This window comes from Apostichopus japonicus, chromosome 4, assembly GCF_037975245.1.
Source record: "Apostichopus japonicus isolate 1M-3 chromosome 4, ASM3797524v1, whole genome shotgun sequence".
Lineage (NCBI taxonomy): Eukaryota > Metazoa > Echinodermata > Holothuroidea > Aspidochirotida > Stichopodidae > Apostichopus > Apostichopus japonicus.
The window spans coordinates 5353627-5374785 of record NC_092564.1 but is presented as its reverse complement, the minus strand read 5'-3'; the positions used below and the strand labels follow the sequence as shown (position 1 = coordinate 5374785).

At 37.4% G+C, this 21159-nt stretch overlaps 1 protein-coding gene across 1 annotated transcript; it reads left to right on the top strand.

The window, feature by feature from the left end:
- The first annotated feature begins 5053 nt into the window (after window positions 1-5053).
- Window positions 5054-21027, top strand: LOC139966249 (protein SSUH2 homolog). Its single transcript, XM_071969090.1, has 12 exons — window positions 5054-5211; window positions 6836-6898; window positions 7723-7896; window positions 10018-10087; window positions 10635-10764; window positions 12038-12223; window positions 12997-13059; window positions 13569-13672; window positions 14812-14904; window positions 16425-16527; window positions 17185-17289; window positions 18721-21027. Exons 1-12 carry the CDS (start codon window positions 5172-5174, stop codon window positions 18865-18867), a joined length of 1278 nt encoding a protein of 425 aa, XP_071825191.1. The 5' UTR covers window positions 5054-5171; the 3' UTR covers window positions 18868-21027.
- The last annotated feature ends 132 nt before the right edge of the window (window positions 21028-21159 follow it).

Here is a 21159-nt window from a genome sequence, read left to right as displayed (position 1 = left end):
AAACAAAGTTGATAAATTCAATACTTGGCGTGTCGGTCTACCCTTAGTTGAAAAGCCCAGTTGTTTTGCGTATAGGTCAAATGTCACGGGAGGTCAAAGCCTGTCAACCTTGCGAAGTCGATAGCTTCAAAAGTCAAAACCAAAGTTTGGATGAGTTCCATCTCGTTACATGTGGATCCAACTATGTAAAGGGAGTGAAGACTCGCGCACAAAGAAACGTCTCATGCCGGTAATCTGACCTAATTCGAATGAGGTGTAACAGAAGTGTTAGACACCACCATCGATCCCAGAAAATACACACAGCTTGCTACCGTCGGTAATTAGACACTAGTGTACAGTCAATACATGCAGCTACGGTCAATACCCACAACACAGTGTACATTGCAGCGATGGACATCTCAGGTCCAGATAAAAGATAACACGGTATCACGTTACATTACTGTCTGCATTTTGTAGCGTCAAGAAAAAACTTCACTTGCAAGCGACGGAAAGTTAACTTTTTTCGGAGGGCGGCATGAGGTTTGGGGCGAGTCGTCAATGCCTTTAAGTGAATACAAGAACCAAACAGTTCGGTTGTTTGAAGAAGAAAATAATGAGAAAGGTAGCGCTTCAGATGTATTTTTTTATGAAATGCATACTGAGATGCAGAACTTGAACAAGATCAAATGACTGCATTAACCGGACTAACAAGAGTAATGGCAAACAATTACACCTATTATTTTACCAGAAAATCAAAATTACCTATTGTTTCCAAAACATTAAAATATATCTTCGGGTAAATCCTTAACACCGTGTTGTAATGTAAGATGAGTGGCAGCTCGAACACTCTTTGCATATTCATAAATATCATTTGGATTATAAAGAGACAAGGGGTCAAGGTTGCCCCTGTGTAAAGTTTATATTTATCATTATATGATAACGTTCTGCGTGGTCAGGAATATACCTGGACTTTGATCGGCTTTTATAGTATAATGAGATTTCAAATTGAAAGTAAGCAATATAAAATACTGATATCCAAACGATCATATCTAAACATGGCCAATCGTGTCTCTGAATAGCAAGATGCAGTGATATCGTTTAGCTATACACAACTGGCAAATTATTGAGTAAACAGTTTGTGTAATTTTTGATACGGCATCTGATACCAACATTTTATTTCAGTTCCTTAAGTTTACTCAATGTGTGGGGGCCACAGCACCCCCTCCCCCTTACTGGCAGATCATCCTGCACCCCTGCACCGCCGCTTTATGAAACTTCACACAAAAATATGTGTGTGTGTGTGTTAATTAGAACAGTATAGATCTAATGATAGACCTAATTTATGCACCATTTGCCGTCTAAACGTCTATTTTTGGTTTCTGGAAGGTATTCCTGATGAAGCAACCCTACATGGGAGTTGGCTTCAACAATCTCGGGTCCACCCCATCCTTCATAAAGTATTTGATTCACATATGGCCTTCCCATGAAGTTTCATACCCATATCTACATTAATTGGGAGTTTAGAATTTGGATCCACCTCCCCTCCCGTCCCCAAACACCCCGTCTCCCACACACCTTTGAAATCCTGTGCACTCAACTTCGCCGGACTGTGGCAAAGTCGATTCACAATGTTGTATTTTAACGATACAATTTTTATGTTTAGTGCAGCTTTCTCTGCCGTTCTCTACTCTTTTGAGTCTTCGTTTATCATTTATATTGGGGACGGGTGGGGGAGGGGGTGGGGGATACCGAATAATATTCAAATTATAGCTTGGTTATATACGGACACACGTAATAAACTACCAAATAGCTATCAACTTGCTTGGTGTATGCGGTTCTTTCTATTGACCCTAAGAACAAAGTTCATTCAAACAGTTAGTCATCTCTGTCAATACGATATTAATACCCATTAGTCGGAGTTTTACGAGAAATGTGAATGGGCAGAAACAAATCGCGGATAATAGATCATGGCTACCTTGTGCTCAACAACTCGATCCCTCTTAGCTTTAAGATGTGTTGGTGCGAGGCGAATTGATCCTATAAGGTAAGTTTATAAATCAATTAGGCTGATATCAATATAAAAAATATAAAATCATTCAAAATTACAAACCGATACAGCATTATAAACGTCGCATTTTAAATTGGACAAACATTACCTCAAGTGCGAACTTCCGAACGTGTGCAAGAATGGTGCCGAAGAAATGACTCAGTAAAAGATGCTTAGAATATTGTACAGAATTGGGCTCCAACACCATCTGGGGAGGAAATGCAGATGTTCGGGGAAGGGGGGGGGGCACACGGAATAATCAACTATTATTTGTTATAATATTATTTTATAAGCCATTTGTTATTATACTATTTTCTTTTCACATTATTTTTACGGTTCAGATAGATATCATGAACAAAGAGGGGAAGGTGGGGGTGGGGGGGGGGGTGGAAGGATTGTTCTGAGTCCGGATAACGAGGTTTTGTGTCTAGATGGGACAAGAGGTGGGGTGAAGGCAGAGGAAGGAGTGAATGGGGAGAGGGGGGGGAACTTGTGCTCTGAATCGATGCCTGAATTTTATATTGGGAATATGAAGTGGATTGGGAGAAGGTTGCTTAATCTTTATTGCATATAGTTGTGCTTTACAACAGGTTGTCGTTTTTTTCATAACAGAATGGGCTATAGATGGTACTTGTCGATACTTATTCTAAGCAATCGTCACAAGACTGCTGCTAAGCACGAAATAAATGGCTCTCCTATAAAGACGATGAAGCCAACCAAAGACAAATCATACGGCTAAAGCAAATTTCAAACATCTCTTAGGAGTTTCCTTCTTGTTATAGTTTCACAATGAAAACTATATAACTTAACATTGTGTGTCTTAACTCATCCGCTTCAGAAAACGTTTTGCTAATTCATTCACAGATTTCAACACCCCGGTCAACAAAGAGAATCCACTGAAGATATTGCAATGCCCAGGTGAATATTTTTCCTTTCAGAACGGAGAAGGGGTTGGGGGGGGGGGAAGATGGGAAGGGGAGAGAGAATTAGGAGAAAGGGAAGGAGAGGGAGAGGGAGAAGAGATAAAATAGGAACAATCCTAAACATGCGTTCATCGCAATAAACATTGATATTGATTGATTGTCCATCCTATACAATATATCTCAGTACGGAAGTATATTTCTGTATTTGACAGAATATGCAAATAGTTATCCAAAACCTTCCACTAGAACTATCAGTGGCGTTCTCGGACGAAAGAACGCCACTGCACAAACTACTTTTGATAGTATGTAATTTCAAGATACTCATATGTCAAAACTTGGCATTTCATTGATTTAGTTTTCAACATATTTCGATGATAAATGTTGCTTTTGCAATGTCTTAGCTACATGTGTTTTTAAACATATATCTTACTTTGAAAGCACTATTGATGAAAATTGTGGCAATTTCTGTGTAGAAAACCTTTTGCTAATAATGGCGCAGTTTTCGAAACCTATTATGTCTACTTGAGTACGTGTTCCCTCAATTGATTACAAATTCTCTCGTTTGTATTAATAGGAATGATGTAGATACAATTAAGAAAGGTGTAGAAATCATAGTCTGCACACTTCCTTTTATTCTGGCCATTGAACACAAGCACTTAATAGTTGGGCTGGAAGAAGGAAACTAAAGTACACAATGTTACAGGATAGTGATAATTTGAACCTTGCAGTGCAAATATTGACACACTTCCAGGTCGGTTTACTTCCTGTTGCTACAGGTTGTACTTGGTGAAATCATGAATTAAAAAATTCATCTTTATAGGAATATCAGGGGCGGATGCAGGATTTGTGACATGGGGGGGGGGTGTCTGACTGGTCCAGCCGCGCCTGAACGTAAGACTATCTAAGCGGAGCGCCACCATCGGTTGGCGCGGAGCGTACCAGAAAATTTTTGGCTTTACAAACCCCCCAGATGGCCGGAAACGGCACTTCCCGAGTATTCTAAGCTGCATGTACCTAGCCTGAAAATATGGATCTCATGTCTGCAATTTCTCAATTGATGAGAAAAAAACAATCTATGAAATATGGTAATACATATCAGATGAGTTGAGATGATACAAAAATCATAATGCCTTTAGCCCCCAATCCCCCTCCCGTTCCGTCAACACTGTTTGATGCAGGGCCGGATCCAGGATTCTGGAAGGGTGAGGGGTTTGGCCTCCAGTGATCCTAGGGTCTAAGGGGAGTGGGTTTCCCTCTAACCATTGTGAAATTCTTGGATATTTAAGTACAAAAGGGAACCCCCTTTAATTAAGCCATGCAAAGCACCTCTCTCTCTTTTTTTTCTCTCTTTTTTTTGGCAGGGGGTGGGGGGTCCGGACCCCCTAGACCCCCTCTGGATCCGCGCCTGAATATAGGCACCATGTCATACTCCTGTAGGTCTCTTGACTTAACTGTAGATACTTTAATATGAAAAACTAGGGTGCCCACAAATTTGTAGTACAGTGTGAACATATTTTCTTTATTGTAGATTTTTCATTAATTAAAGACTTTTTTTCTCCACCAAACCAGAAAGGTGTTTCATTCTCATGCATACTCAGTTTACATTTCTCATTCACTGTAAGCTAACTTGGATGTGATATAAGCATACAATCTGACACTCAATGGCACATATATTGGCTGTTTACAAGTCTATCCACGAGAAACTAACAGGTATGTTTAGTGTACATACACAACTATGATGGTATGTGGTAACATCACAGTGCTAATAGCCAAGATGTTCTTGAACAGGAGAAGGGTTCTGATGGTCTAACACTGTACCAATTTAATCCTTCAACTACTTTTTCTTGCCCACAATTGTTTGATTGGATACTACTTACAGTGAGATGGATTTTTATACCTAGAAATGTGTTCACGTCCTAACAGGAAAAAACTTTCCCGAACATCATGAGTAAAATTTGTTGGACAATTTAAAAAGTTAGCTAAGAACATGTGAAGGGCACTGGTCATATAATTAAATACATGTGAGATCACAGTGTTTCATCGAACTTGAATTCTTATTTTTTTCAGGCTTGTTTTAATATTGTTTCTGCTAAATCGTCATCCGAGTGTCTCTGTGTCCTTACCAAATTAGTCAACCACAGTCTTCCTACCTTCCTGCACAGCAGGGTGCTGCACCAGTGCAGATAGGGTTTGTATTAGACCAGCAACCAGGCTATGGGCAGATGGCAGCACAACCCTCTGCACCTCCTCCTTACTACCAAGGTTTGGTTAAATACAAATATATTCTCTTGTATGCTCATCGAATAATCACAGCTATAGGAACCTGACAGAGAATTGTGAATGTTGTAAATGGCCCATTATAAACAAGTTCAGTCTTTGCTCTTCAAGTAATGGTTCTTTGGGCTGTTTACTCATTAAATTATTCAGAGGCACAATTAGCAAAACTAAACTCAAAGGTCAGTGCTGTAAGTGTAATTCGATAATAAAGTCGATGAAAATATCGGAAATCCTTATGTTTTGTACTTAAATGTTATGTACTTATCTTTGGTACTTATGTTATGTACAAGTTTATGTTTTGGACTTAAAGAACAATGCAGGGTTTGTTTTCCACTGTCAAATTAAACAAGAACACTGCATTTATTAAGAATTAAATATTTTGCTTTCTGCTGTATGTTGTTTTCCCAGTTGCCCCTTATTTTTTGTAAACCATTATTGATTTCTCATTGGTTGATCTGCTTCTGACAGGCTACCACTTTCTTGGATTCTCTTTCTTTTCTTTGTATCTTTCTGAATCAATTTAATGTTTATAAGATGTCTTCCTATTATGATGTAAAATATATGAACTGAAATAAATCACATGGCTGTTATTGTCTTTGTAAGATTGAACATTGTAAAAAGAAAAGTGGTTTCTTCTCTTTCATTTCAAATTTCTCAGTAATGGTGTTGTTAGAAATTTTAGTTTAAAAAGTTCTGCCATCTTTTCAGAAGTGAATTCAAAAGTACACTGTAACATTTTTTTTGGTTTTTTCTACAGTCATCTAGCATACTCATTATTGATATTGTCTGTGTTGTGTATGCACTATGTATGTTCTATGTATGCACTATGTATGTTCTATGTATGCCTTTCAGAAGCTGACTGAAACCCTGAATAAGTAGTCAAAGTTGGGGAACGAAACATGAAATGGAAAAAAAAAATATGCTAACAAGATAGAATATCCCAACATTGTTATCTTCTCAATGTTCAGTGATATAATTCATAGACAATTAATATCTACTTTTGCTTTAAATTCACGGCTTGAAATGATGATTTTTTTTTCAAAAACATTGCTTTGAATTATATACCTCCATCAGTAGGTCAAGCCTTTATGAGGGTATTATTTAGCCAGTACAACATTCACACAACTTTGTACATGCAAAAAATAAAACAGTGTATTCCAATATAGACAAAATTTAAAGCCTTCACAATTCCTAAGCAAAATGTGAACACTTGAGTATTTCCTGTATGTTCTGGCGAACACTTGAGTATTTCCTGTATGTTATGAACTTGCAATGAACTTCCCCTTCCTGCCAACTTCCCACACATCTTCCTTATTACATTTCAAATAGCCTTGTCATTCTACAGTCCTATGGGGATGTACTTTCTGTAAATTTGGCTCAGCTCATAGGAATTTACTTCCTTTATCTATTAGACATGACACTTCTGCTGCTAGCAAAAGGATGCTTCATTCTCTACATTCAAGTCAATTGACATGTGAAATATATATAGTGACTCAATGCATGACTTGTTACAATGCTTGTGTCGACCGGTTGATTAATGTTACTTTATAAACAAAGCTGCTGGACATGTAAGATTTTATTTATGACAACTTTGTGGTCTTTGTTCTAGGACAAGCGGCAATGGCGATGCCCCCTCAACCATACGGGACAGCGGATCAACAGGCATTTACTCGTAAGTACCCATCAAACACTCCGTACATAAGGAAATCAATGATTCATTAAATAACAGACACGTCTGTGTATCTCTCTGCACTAGGTCCATTGTATAAGGTCATCACTGTAATATCAATACATGCTAGAAACAGTCAAGTATAACATTAAGTATCATATATATAATAGTAGAAATATTATTCTGTTATTTTTCATCATTTATATCATATCTTGGGTTCAGTTTGTGTCACTATTTCCATGTTTGATATTCTGACGTGTCATAATGCTTTAAAGAATTGAAAAGTTTAATATCTTGCAATTTGATATTCTGAAGGGTTTTGCAGTTAGCTGTATGTTGCATTGCATTTGAAAAACATATTAGGGTGGAGACCAAGGGTTTGTCAGCAGGGATGCCGCTGTGGGGTCTAGGGTACACTAGAAAATATGGAGGGGTACAAAGAATGTTGTAAATCATTTTCATAATTTAGTTTAGGAAAGCTAGAAAAATATAAACAGAAGGACAGATTCTTGTCAGGGCCTGACCTGGTTAAAACGTCTTTGGCGGATTAATTGGTACGGTTGGGGTATCAAAGCATGTTTTAGTTATTATTGAGCAATTTCAATTCAAAGTTATTTTTTGATACTGTAGATAATTGACAGAATGTTAGGTGACCACATAATGTTGGACATCTACAATAAAAAGCAACACTATTTCCATCAAAGTTAAGTGCCGTATTATATCACCAAAATAGGAAAACCACAAGCCCTTTTACCTGTGGACAGTGTTGCTCTTGAATACAATTAAGCAAATATTCACGTTAAGTTGCTCATTCATGATTTCTCCAGCTTGGCAGCCAAATCAGGCATCCGACGCTGGTCCCAGCTACCAGGGTGATGATATACACGATACTGACCCAGAGGATAATGATGACGATGAGGCTCCACCAAGCAACCTTCCACCCTCGGACATTAATTCCTTTGAGGCTCCACCCGGTTACGAACAATCGGGCGTCGCTGCTGGTAAGGTAGATGGTAGTTAAGTTGGTTGGTGTGTCGGCAATCATGGGTAGCTAACAATGAAGGCAATAATATAGCTTGAAACCATGAACTCTGTTTTGTTGACACTACAGAACCTACATCCTGTATGATATATTAATAACAGCAGTAATGGTTCATACTGTGTGTCGCACACACGTTAATGATAGACCCAGTGTGTCTCACTTCTCACTTGAATTTCTCTTCCAAAAAGCTAAACACAGATTTTATGAACATTGTGGAAATTTTGATTGCCTCTCGCTTATACAAATATAACATCTTCTGTGTAGTTATATTGATGTTTACACAGTACATCCACAGCCAAGTATTCTCTGTCCACGTGCAACTGAAGTATTATATTTATATTTTATTTTCTACCAGATATATAGCAAGTGCTTCATATAGTTGTTGGATTTAATTTTACAAGTTGTTTCTGGTGAATGAAGTTGCTTGATATTTACTTCGTTCCTCGATTACCTGTCTCCCCACAACCTTGATATCGCTTTGTCGTTTTACATTTTTGAATTGGTGAAGGTGTAAGTGTATTGTTTAATACATTGCTACTCCACACATAAACATTGTCATTTTACATCAGGGGATGAGATCATCTGTGATGTCATCATTTCTGGGCACCCCATCGGCCCTCTTTACGACTGCAAACTTAAATATTTATTCTTGGCTTGCACATAGAGGTTACCAAATTCATAAAATTCATTATAATTCACATGAAAAGCATCATGTTTGTATTTAGTGAAGAATAATCAGACTTCTAGTTACATTTTCATCTAAACTACTTGTTCCAAACTTAGGCATTTGACCATGACCCTTGAAACATAGAAACACCAGGTCCAAAACACTGAGAGGTCTGTAAAATGTCAACCCTTTCCTTTCAATGGACAGTGTAGGTACTACCCTATGATATCAACATTGTGGGGGGGGGGTATGGGGTGGGGGGAGAGGTGGATAAGGTCAGCAATTATGTGTCCCTGGATGTTGTGACAAAAATATGAGACACCTTACTCTCTTCTTGCCCACACCATTGTGACAATCTGGTTAAGTGTCACTTTAATTGCAGTGGTGTGCTGTGACACCATCATTCCATGAAGCATGACTGTTAACACAGAATACCTAAGAGTCACCTTAATTGCAATGGCATGTTCTGACACCATCATTCCATGTGGTATAATGTGACACCATCGTTCCATGTGTCATGACTGTTTACACAGAATACCTAAGAGTCACCTTAATGGCAATGACACGTTGTGACACCATCATTCCATGTAGCATCACTGTTTCACAGAATACCTAAGAGTCACCTTAATGGCAATGGCATGTTTTGACACCATCATTCCATGTGGCATGTTGTGACACCATCATTCCATATGGCATGACTGTTTACACAGAATACCTAAGAGTCACCTTAATGGCAATGACATGTTGTGACACCATCATTCCATGTAGCATCACTATTTCACAGAATACCTAAGAGTCACCTTAATGGCAATGGCATGTTGTGACACCATCATTCCATGTGGCGTGTTGTGACACCATCATTCCATATGGCATGACTGTTTACACAGAATACCCAAGAGTCACCTTAATGGCAATGGCATGTTGTGACACCATCATTCCATGTAGCATCACTGTTTCACAGAATACCTAAGAGTCACCTTAATGACAATGGCATGTTGTGACACCATCATTCCATGTGGCATGTTGTGACACCATCATTCCATATGGCATGACTGTTTACACAGAATACCTAAGAGTCACCTTAATGGCAATGACATGTTGTGACACCATCATTCCATGTAGCATCACTGTTTCACAGAATACCTAAGAGTCACCTTAATGGCAATGGCATGTTGTGACACCATCATTCCATGTGGCATGTTGTGACACCATCATTCCATATGGCATGTTGTGACACCATCATTCCATGTGGCATGTTGTGAAACCATCATTCCATGTGACATGATTGTTTCACAGAATACCTTCTGCTGATCATTAGGTACATTTTTAAAGCGCCTTATTAGTGCATGACAATTCACCCTCAATAATAAACAGCTGTGATTGGCTTGTTGTATACCCTTTTCACAATAACAGGAGCTCCATTACCTCCACCAGCCTACCAACCACCAGACGAAGCTAGCCAACCCATGCAAACATTTACAGGGTAAGGATGACAAAATTTCTGGAAAATAGATATTAAGGGGATTTAAGATTGCCTGGTTCCAGTATGCTGCTACATTTCTCCACTATGACAAGGGTCCTTATTAATTGGCAGCCTAGTCTTCTGAACTTGTAAATTAGTATTGTTAATGAGTAAATGTCAAACTTATAAACAAGCCGGGGAAGTCATTGCCATATCTGTCTGTTGTTACCCTCACAGTGGAAATTTTCTGTTGGATTATAAGTCTTCGAAGGAGTATAATATATATGGAAACTAGGAAAAGAAGGGTTGAATGGGATTTTATGGTCTTCAGCTTTCGATGCAATTAAAGCATTACCTCTTAAGCGATTAATTTGTCCAAATTCACCTAGAACAAAGAGAAATTTACCTTCCTACAATTTTTTTTTAAATAATCTTAGTGAATAAAACAACACATTTTTAATTTTTTTTTAATATGCTTAGTGATGAAACTGAAAGCTGTTTTTTATTTATTTTAATAAGCAGCGTCAATAAACGTGAAGTTTTAAAATATTTTTTATTCCCCTATTAGTATCGGAACTATGAATGTGCAGCAGGTACGAGACGCAATCTGTGCTTTCGCTGACAAGCAATGTTGCTATGGCACCGGTGCTGCGGAGAGAATGGTATTTGAAAAAATGGACCCAAGCGGCGGACTTCATGTAAGTGTCAGAAAATAAGCAGTCAATGGAATGAAAATGTAGCGGAATGATGTTAGAAAGCATTGAAAATTGAAGGGTATACAAACCCAACGATTCATCTATAATCTAATAGGACAGAGATCTTTGTGAAGAACAACAACTCACCTATACACCTGCCAAGGCAAATGTTATTCCATTTTGGAAGATATCCTAGTTTACAAGACATGCCTGGGAGCTGTGATGTTGTAAATCTGTGATGTCATTAATGCAATTAGGATCTGAAACTGTTTACTTTCTCTTTGGTTTTCATACTTTCAAGATAGAATGTTACCAGTGCTGACACTGAACCATCATTAAGCTCATGTTAAGACTTAAAAGGTTCAGTAATTTAGATCTCGAAACATTGCAAAACGCATTACCGTAAAATAAATGTTGTGATGAATAAATGTAAAACAATACTTTCTTGATGTACAGTGTCAATATATGTGGACTTAAGGAGCCTACACCAAACAATGAAAAATATAGCAAAACAAAAAACAGAACATGCAGGGGAAGAAAACAGAACATAAATTCATCGCTGAGCATTTCGATCTATCACATCAAGTTCTTATTGAAGTGAGCAGATGTCTGTTTGTCGACTCAGAGGCAGTAAAATTCAAAATTCATATTTCCACCAGTTTTTTTCAGATTAAATATGAGAGATAATATCATCATTTGGTTTAGTTTGATCAACACTCGTTTTTCCTCCATTTGATCAACTTGCCACAATTCACAGTTCAACTAAAAGAAAACCATTTTTGTTGCATTTTTGTCAGCATATGGTGCATGTTGAAATATAGACATACTTGTCATCAGGGTTCTTTGGGAATCAAACTCATTTCCAAAATGGAACTTTGGTATCATATGCCACCACAGTTGTTGAAAAATTAATTCAAAAAAAATAAACAGAATTAATCCAGAAATGATTAAATGAGGACAAAATAAAACAAGAAAGAAAGAAAGAAATATTTATTCATTGCATTTCAATTGTTGCAGACAATTGTTTCTGTGTGAGGCTCTGTGATTTCTAACTCTGGTGTCAGGAGCAACAAAGCAGTTGTTTAACCACATAGATCTTTCAGTGAGATACAGCTATATCCAATTTTGTATGAATATTACATGGTACGACATTGGTAGCATTTTGCCAGTGACTTATGTTCTAATCATGTTCTAGCACTATATACTTCATCGAAAAATGAAAAAAGAAAAGCCCAAAAACCAAACTAATACTAGGCATTGAAATCTCTTTCCACAGTATCAACTGGAGAGTTTCACCGAGACCAGGAGTACTAGCTGGGAACATCTACCCTACAGAGGTGGTCCTATAGATGGTCCTGATTGCGGGCTTGCTCCAGCTGTCTGGGATATCGCCTGTTCCCCTTTCAAACTTTTTGACAACCATGACAAGTTGATAGAGATCCCTCATACCAGTAACATCAAGGTAAATACTCGTAACCTCCTTCTTTCCGCTTTTTGATCTCTGTTTGGAAAGGATTTATTTTAGGATCGATTAAACGGCAGATCCAATGTGACTCTCCACCATTTGAACAGAGAGTTCTGTCATATCGGTGCTAGGTTGCATTAGCTGTACTGTTTTAACGATCTCAGAATTCTGTACATTTGACTGTATTATGTAACATTCAAGTGTATGGAAGGTAAAACTCTTACTTGCTGTGGCCAGTGAATTGGGTACAAAGTTTCACTGCGACTGTTCCATATATTCCATTTGGTGCCCAACCGTGACATAAATGGTTTAATGCGCATCTTAAAGGAGATACCCATGTAGTTGTATAATTATTCTTACCTCCCATCTCAAGATGCATTGTAGAGTGTACAAGGAATGGTCTGAGAGTGAGGTATACAGCAAATATACTGCGTTGCATTATGGTCATCCTTATACAGTAGTGTCACATAAGAAATATTTGTAAATGGTTTATTTCAATCTTATGTTCAATCTTATGTTCAATCTAATGTTCAATATACCCATAGTGGTACATATACATTACCTATAAAACAGTGCCTACCTAAATACAGTTTAACTAGCAATGTCTTTTCTTGACTAAGAATTCAAGCATTTAAATTGATTGTACCTTTCTCAAATGCAGGGAACAAAATGAATGAAGGATTAAGTATGGTGCATACATGTTTTTAGTTTTCTTACAAGTCTCATTTTTATCGTTGAATATTTATTTATTTTTTCTCCTCGTATTATAGGTTTGCCATAACTGTACTGGATGTGGCTTTGTACGATGTCCTCGTTGTCACGGTCGAGGAAGCGTAAGCTATCTCTTGAAGAGGTTTCCTAAGTTGTATGATTCTCATACTGTATTTCTCATTTACGTTTAGAGGACAATCCTTTGTGGTCAGGGTTGCCTGTGTGTTCTTTGGATTCTATTTGTCTAATACTAATATCTTGTGAAAATGCAGGTCAATTAGATTGACGTGTCACGTTTCACTTTGAATAGTGACGAAAAGTTAGAGACGTTGAAAGTTCTGAGTATCTGATATTAAAAGTGTTTGTAAGGGGGGGGGGGGGGTTGGAGGAGGGGCAGGGGAGGGTGGGGAGACAGGCTGGGCATTGGAAATGGCAGAGTGGAGAAGCAATTTCCTGAGACAATCTGGTACAAAGAAGGACGTGGTGGTGTTAAAGTTATTCAACATAACCGGGGTCCTTTAAATGGTTCAGTAGGTATTGTTTCCAGAAACGTTATAGAAATGTAAGAGCAACTTTGAAAAGTGTCAAGGGTCTCTTTCTTCTTATTGTTTGTTTGTTTTTGTTGAACCAGGTTACTTGTTTTTCTTGTAATGGAAGCGGCCATAGCACCTATCAATCGGAAGGAAAGACCGAAACAAGAACCTGCTCTTTCTGTAGCGGTAGCGGCAATACAAGGTGAGTGAACTCCTCTACTGGTAACTTCAATTTACAACTATTAAAATCTTGCAATTGTGGCAATAGTTACCAACAGCTTTCTGAGTACTTGTATAGGCATAGATTCAACTTTCTTTTTCTCCGTGAGGTTATACTAGTAACCTTTTTGAAGCAAGTTTCGATTCCAGCTTTTGCAAAACTTATAAAAAAAGATTAAAAATCTGAGTGGTAGACTAAAACTTTTGAAGCAATCATAGGTTCAAGTTTCTTGTTTAGAGTGGTGTCCTTAACTATTTCCTATTCAATTATCGAATTTCCTTTTTTTTTGGCAGTTGTTGCATAACTTTATATGAATCACTGATGTCAGTTGATTGTTTTCAAAGTGGTCGGCATAATTAAAAAATTAAAACAGTCATCAATTCCCATTTTTGGGGGTTTGTTTACTCTTTTTTTTGTAAATTACGCTTTTCTTTAATTAAGCATCGATTATATGACTGGTAAAATTAAATGACAGCTAAGTAAATTGGAAGCTGGGGTGACCCCAGATTAATCTCAATCAAATCTTCAATATCAAACTAAATCGTATACATTTATGTCTACATTTGAGTCTGCATCTATGTATGCATTTATGTATGCATCTATGTATGCATTTACGTCTGCATCTATGTATGCATTCACGTCTGCATCTATGTATGCATTCACGTATGCATTTATATATGCATCTATGTATGCATCTATGTATGCATTTATGTTTGCATTTATGTATGCATTTATGTGTGCATTTACATATGCATATATGTATGCATTTATCAGGCAAAAGCTTTTTCCGCGAATTCACAGATTCCCGTGATTTCTTTTCTACCTCCCCGATTAACACCTCTCCACATCCGTGAATTTCTAACAGCAGCGTTACTGTATGATTTGATCCTTTGTTCTCATGTTTGTTTGTCATTATCGATGTATTGCATGTGTTGCATTATGTTAGTATTCCTGTTTGGCTGTTACTTTTCTACGTATCGTCTTTGGAAGAAAATGCCTCTCCGAGTTTTGAAAATTCCCGTGGTTGCTTTACCATTTCAATGAAAATCCAAGGGAGCTTCTAACTAAGACCAATGTCCCCCCGGTTAAATCAATGAGGAAGTGTTTGCTTTGATTCGCAGATGTGACAGGTGTGGAGGCCGTGGGAGAATCACTTGTCCCATATGCGAGGGTTTCGCCAAGCTGCGATGGTACATACAACTTAAGGTGCAATAGTAAGTAGTAAAGTGGTGTTAATAACACCAAATTGTTCATTTAAATGTTGATCTTTTGGTCCCTTTCATTGTAGATTGTTGTCATTCTTTAACTCATTTATATGAAAGTAGAAGATACTGTGTAACATAGATCTACAATAACGTAAGGGTGGCGGGGGGGGGGGGGGGAGGGTAGGGTAGGAGGGAATGAAACTATGTTTGCTGTAAATATTATTGCAACACACATCAAGCATGAGAGATGTTTAACTTGCTCAATTTCAGATTACAGTTTATATTCATAGCTCTTTATTGCAGTAGTCTTCCTCCCCAAAAGCTGTAAGGCTTTTGGCACTTTATAATAGCAACTAAAAATTGAAGTTGTTAACTCTGTCCAAAGAACCCTTGTTGATATGTAGATTTTCATATTAACAGTTGACCTCTACAAAAGGTATATGGCCATTTTAGAAGGTACCCATGTACCAGGAATGAAATAACTAAATATAACTTATCTCTTATTATATATATATTGTTGAAGTTTGGGGTAGGGGGTCCCACAATCAGACGTCACTTTATGTGGATGAATCCCGCGGTAATTGTTTTGGGGATTCCCCGAAAGTCATAGCATGTGACTATCACAGAAGGAATTAGGCCTTTCTTTTTGTGTTCGCCCGGTTTTTAGCTGCTTTGGTCCTGGTTGGTCAAACATTGATAATTGACCGAGTTTGTCAAACAGGCCGATGGGTATGAATTTCACTTTGGTTCAGAGACCAGGCTAGATCGGTTTCTGCTCTCGTGCTCTGTTGTAAGCAGGGCTTGCATCATCAGCAGCAGCCTTACTTTTAGTAGGGTTAGGGTTATTCACAGTTATATTAGGTTAAATCTTCATATATCATATAGTGCATAAGATAGATATTTTGGATGATCCGGGTACCATAGTACCAGCATTTGGGTGTCCACAGTGATCTCAGACATCTGTCATATGAATTGATCAATTAGAGGGTCAGTGGAATGAAAAAGAGACTTTTGACTTTTCATAGTTAGATTTCTCACTATAATTTATCTCTGTTTGACAGATGGAGATAATATGGTTTAAGTCTCTCGTAACTGAGTTTAGAACTTCTCAATGATTCAGTTACCTTTAAGGACATACTTGGAATGCCTTTTGCCAATGGGATGAAATTTTCTGCAAAATATTTGTTTTCTTTTTTTGTGTTTTTGTTTCCCCCTTAAAAATTTAAAATGTGTTTGTTTAATTAAGGTCATTGATTTTCTCTAAAGTATGATGTCCTTCATGAATATGTGAATAAAAAATTGATTATCATCTTTTAGATGAACGGTTTGCACATTATGGAGTTTTCGGTTGTAAATTGCAGTGTCTAATATCCGGATGCTTTCTTTAAATAATATTAATTGGAAGATGTCGATGCTGGTTAAGTGTATACGTGTAAGTTGGTATAACAGAGGTGCTTGTCTTATGTTTGTGTGTTGTTACACGGCATTGCTCAAAGAAAAGTGTTCACTTCGTATTTATTTTTTTCCAGCATTAATAATGTGGAGGACTTTATACATGAACCTACAGATCTGCCAGACGAACTGATTCGTGACGTCTCTGGGAAATCAGTCTTTGAACAAACGCTTCCGTATGTAAGTGGAGACTTTCAGTTCTTCTGCTCTTTGCATATACTGAAAGAGAAAATAAGTTAGATATAAAGGAAAGTTTCATAGATTTACCTCTTTATTTAAAGGCAGAAGGAAGAATCTACTTTACAACAACGGATAACTGACTAAGAAAAAAGAAAAAAACTTGAAACAAAGCAAAGTAATGCTGGCTAGAATGGGGTTTGAACCAGGTGACCTTGGGGTGACACCAGCTGACTGGCACCCCATCCTTCATCCATCCGTCCTCACGCCGAGAAATAAATATATGCAGATAGCCAAAAACTCGGGACTGGATTTTTGCGCACATAAATCAACCGCAGGGCTTGTATACCCAGACAACACTGGTTCAAATATTGTACTAGTCAAAATTTAAAATTGGAATTTATTTTATAATTTTTGGAACTGCAGATGGTCAGACTGGTTCTAGAGGAGTAACCCTAACATTGTACGTATATGTACTAATTTACTGTGATTACTGCAAGTGCAACTGTAACTGATAACACCTAGCAATGTTTTTGTCTAGTCTGGACATCACTAGGTTGCCATGGAAACTGCCACATATTGTGATATGCATCAAATATTAGTTCAAACGTGTTTTTTTAAGTCCAGTCGTCTGTTTATATATTCTTTTTTCTTCTCCAGGTGTGGCCGATTTCTCAGTATGACGTTCCTGAGATAAATGAGAATTCTTTCAGGATTGTGGAAAGACATAGGAATGCTTGGCCTGAGTCTAAGCTAATACAACAGGTAAGACTTATGCAACCGTTTACTTAAAGTTCTACGGACACCTGGCCAAATTGCCGCCCCATATGCAGTACATTTGTAGTGTGTGATAATCTTATTCAAAATCTGTTGAAATATTTTTGACAAGCTCTTTTTTGTTTCCAAGATATACACATTTGAAGTGTTGATAAATCTGGAGAAACTCATTAAAATATGAGCAAACTATGACATAGAGTGTTGCACTCATCGAAATTTCTTATTTTAGCCCTTAATAAGTTAACCCCTAATTACAAGCCCACATATTTCACTTGAATAATGTGATGTTCCTCTTTTCAATGAAGAAAATAAAATATTTTAAGAAATCGCCTCAGGCCAAGAACCTGTGTGCAGTGTCCTTGAAACAAAGGTTGTGAAAACAAAGGAATAACATAACAGAAACTTAGGTTTGAAGTTTGGCCATTTAGTACATTTAGCAAGTTTAGTGCCAATGAAAATAAACCATGGTCCCCAAAAATGTCTGCATAAAATATACTACTTCTTAGTGTCATTACTGGAGCTTCATTCTTCACCCTAAAAGTATTTATAAACATTTTACGTATTTGATAAAGCAATATTTCATCACAGGCCTATATATATATATGAAAAGAAATTTATTCCAGTTACAGTTCTTCTTCTAACTTGATTATGTCCCAAACCTTGACCAAAATAATGGGTGGTCAAGACTGACATGTAGTTTATGAATGATGCGTGTGTTTATCCATGCATAGTTATGTTGATGTGTACTTTGTAAAATGTTTTCTTTTGACACATGTTATTTACCAAATCTTGGTACTAAGAAATTGATGAGTGTGCAATAGATATATAAATATACATATTTTTTATTGGGGGGGGGGGAGGGGGTCAGGGGAGGAGGGCTACTTTTTTAATATGTTATGAATCAAACCTGGTGTTCAAGTATGCAATTGAATGTGAACTTTGTAATTTGGTTTCCATGGATCATAACAAACCTGTTTAGAGAAAGGGGGGTGGGGGGGGGGGGGGGGGGGTTCTTCTTCATTTTAAATATGTTTCTTATCAACCTGGTAAAGAGTTTATAAATCCTGAGTATTCAAGTTTCCCATAGATTATGAGTTTGTGAAATGGTTTCTTTTGTATTATGTTACATACCAAACCTATTACTAAACAATTTATAAATCCTGCATGCTCATGTTTTCCATAGCTATTGTGAGGTGTGGGGGGGGGTTCCATGTTTTCCATGTTCCAGGTTTGATGTTTTCCGTAGATATTGTGAGGGGGTGGGGTGGGGGTTCCATCGTAACATGTTATGCATCAAGTGTGGTGAGGAATTAATTCTGAGAATACATCCTGAGTGTTCAAGTTTGCAACAGATATATTAGGCTTTACTTTGTAAGATGGTTTCAAACTCCTTGAATCTATTTTTCATTCTTTGTACAGAGGCAGATTTTACGATCCGTACCAATAACGGAGGTGAAGTATATGTACAAGCAAGAAGGAGGTCGTTTCTGGGTCTACGGCAATGAACATGAAGTACACTGTCCTGAATACCCACAACAGTGTTGCTGGGGTTGCACGATCCTTTAAAAATAAAAATACTGTTTTATAGTAGTAGTATCTATGTGGTAGGAGTAGCTTCCTGAATACCCACAACAGTGTTGCTGGGGTTGCACTATCCTTTAAAATAAAAATACTCTTTACTAGTAGTATCTATGTGGTAGAAGTAGCTAACTGAATACCCACAGCAGTGTTGCTGGGGTTGCACTATCCTTTAAAAATAAAAATACTCTTTACTAGTAGTATCTATGTGGTAGAAGTAGCTAACTGAATACCCACAACAGTGTTGCTGGGGTTGCACTATCCTTGAAGATAAAAATACTGTTTACTAGTTGTAGTAGTATATATGTGAAAGAAGTAGTTTTCTGAATACCCACAACAGTGTTGCTGGGGTTGCATTATCCTTTAAAATAAAATACTGTTTACTAGTAGTAGTAGTATCTATGCTTCCTGAATACCCCAAACAGTGTTGCTGGGGTTGCACTATCCTTTAAAAATAAAAATACTGTTTACTAGTAGTTGTAGTATCTATGTGGTAGAAGTAGCTTTTTAACTTTTTAGCCTGTAAATATCTCCAAGCAACTTAGTAAAATCTCATAGCCTACATATCTATATATTAGCAGCTGAAATGGCTTTGTCACTTGCAGGTCATTGAATTAAAGTGGAGTAGATGTGTAGCTTATACATATACTTGTAAGACTAAAAAATGTTACCTACATGGCGTGATAATGGAGGAGTAAATGTGTCACCGTCATATCTAAATATTATGTTTTTAATTGTGTAACCTGCATTTAATTATAGTAACAGCATAAATGTGTATCTAGTAACGATACTTATTAGAATTTAAAATGTGACCTGATTGGCATGATAACTGAGGAGTAAATCTGTAACCTGCATATCAATACATTAGCATTTTAAATTGGTCCTGTATAGAATTGTATATGGTAACAGGGTAAACTTTAGCCTATGCATATATTTCCTTTTTTTCTTTCTTTTTTATTTAGAGCATGGTGATTTTGCAAAAATCATTTTTCCTGCCAGTGGATTTTGGAACTTTTTTTATGTGTAGATTCCATGACATTAAAAATCATAATATTATTTTATTTTATATTATATTAGGGTTTTATTTCAACAAGGGCAGGGCAAACTACTGACATTATCGCACAAACGTTTTACCTGCCAGAGGCTTTCGGCAACTTTTTGTTTTGGTATATTCTGTGGAAAAAAAGCTTGTGTTAATTTTATCATCTGAGTGATGCTATTACTGCCTTTGTGTATTGACATACCCTGTCAGGGAAGGTAAGAGTGTCCACCCCCTCGAATTATGACCGTTATGATGGGGCATTAAATGGCCACTCTGTTAGCAGGAAAAGGGGCAGGGGTGGCAAAATGACATGCCTTGCTTGGTATTTTGAATACCCATGGAAAGGAAGAGTAGGTTTGATAGGAGTTTAGTATTTCCCAAGGGTTATCAAGGCAACAGAACACCAGTGACATCCCGATCCATGTGATGATCATAGGTGAACACTGGCTTATACCAAGCCTTCTCCTTTCAATGAGTGTTCTCAGAGTTAAGAGGCAGGCGTATAGTTGCTGCACCCATTCCCCCAGCCCACGGACCAGTGTCTACCTTAGCATCTGACCAATTTCTTGAATACTGAGGGAGGTGGAGGCCCCCCCCCCCAATTCAGGTCCATCATTTGCATTGGAAGGGTTACAAATGAGATACTGTAATGCTATCAAACACTCGGATTTCATTCAATGGTAACACAAGTATGTCACAAGTTGTAACATGTCTTTTGTGGGTTTCTGTATGTATTGTAAGACTGTACTAACTACTATTCTGTAACCAGCGATATTGACTGCTCTGTATGTTATATCAATGATTTGGTTTTCATATTTCATACCTGAAGCAGGTCCCTTTTATTCAATGTATTGTCTCCGCTCAAATGCACAAGAAAGTTTTGTTGCTAGCTTTAAGTTCTGCATTAATTTTGATGTCATACCTAATGCCTGATACCTCCAGAAACAGTTCTTTCATATGCAGATTAACCTATAGCCCTATCTGTAATTGCATGAAGGAATCAGGGTGGAAGTGATTAATGTCAGCTCTTGGGAATAGTTCCACGTCTAGCTAAGTCATTCCACTGCAACAAGTCAAGTCAAGCACCTTGGACAAGTCGAGTCACACCATTCAACACCATTCCACACAATTCCACACCATTCCACACCATTCATGATGAAAGTTCAAATGAGACATTTAAAAAAAAAAACTTGCATTAAATTTGAAAGCTTCCGATTTTCCACAGGATTAGTCGGGAA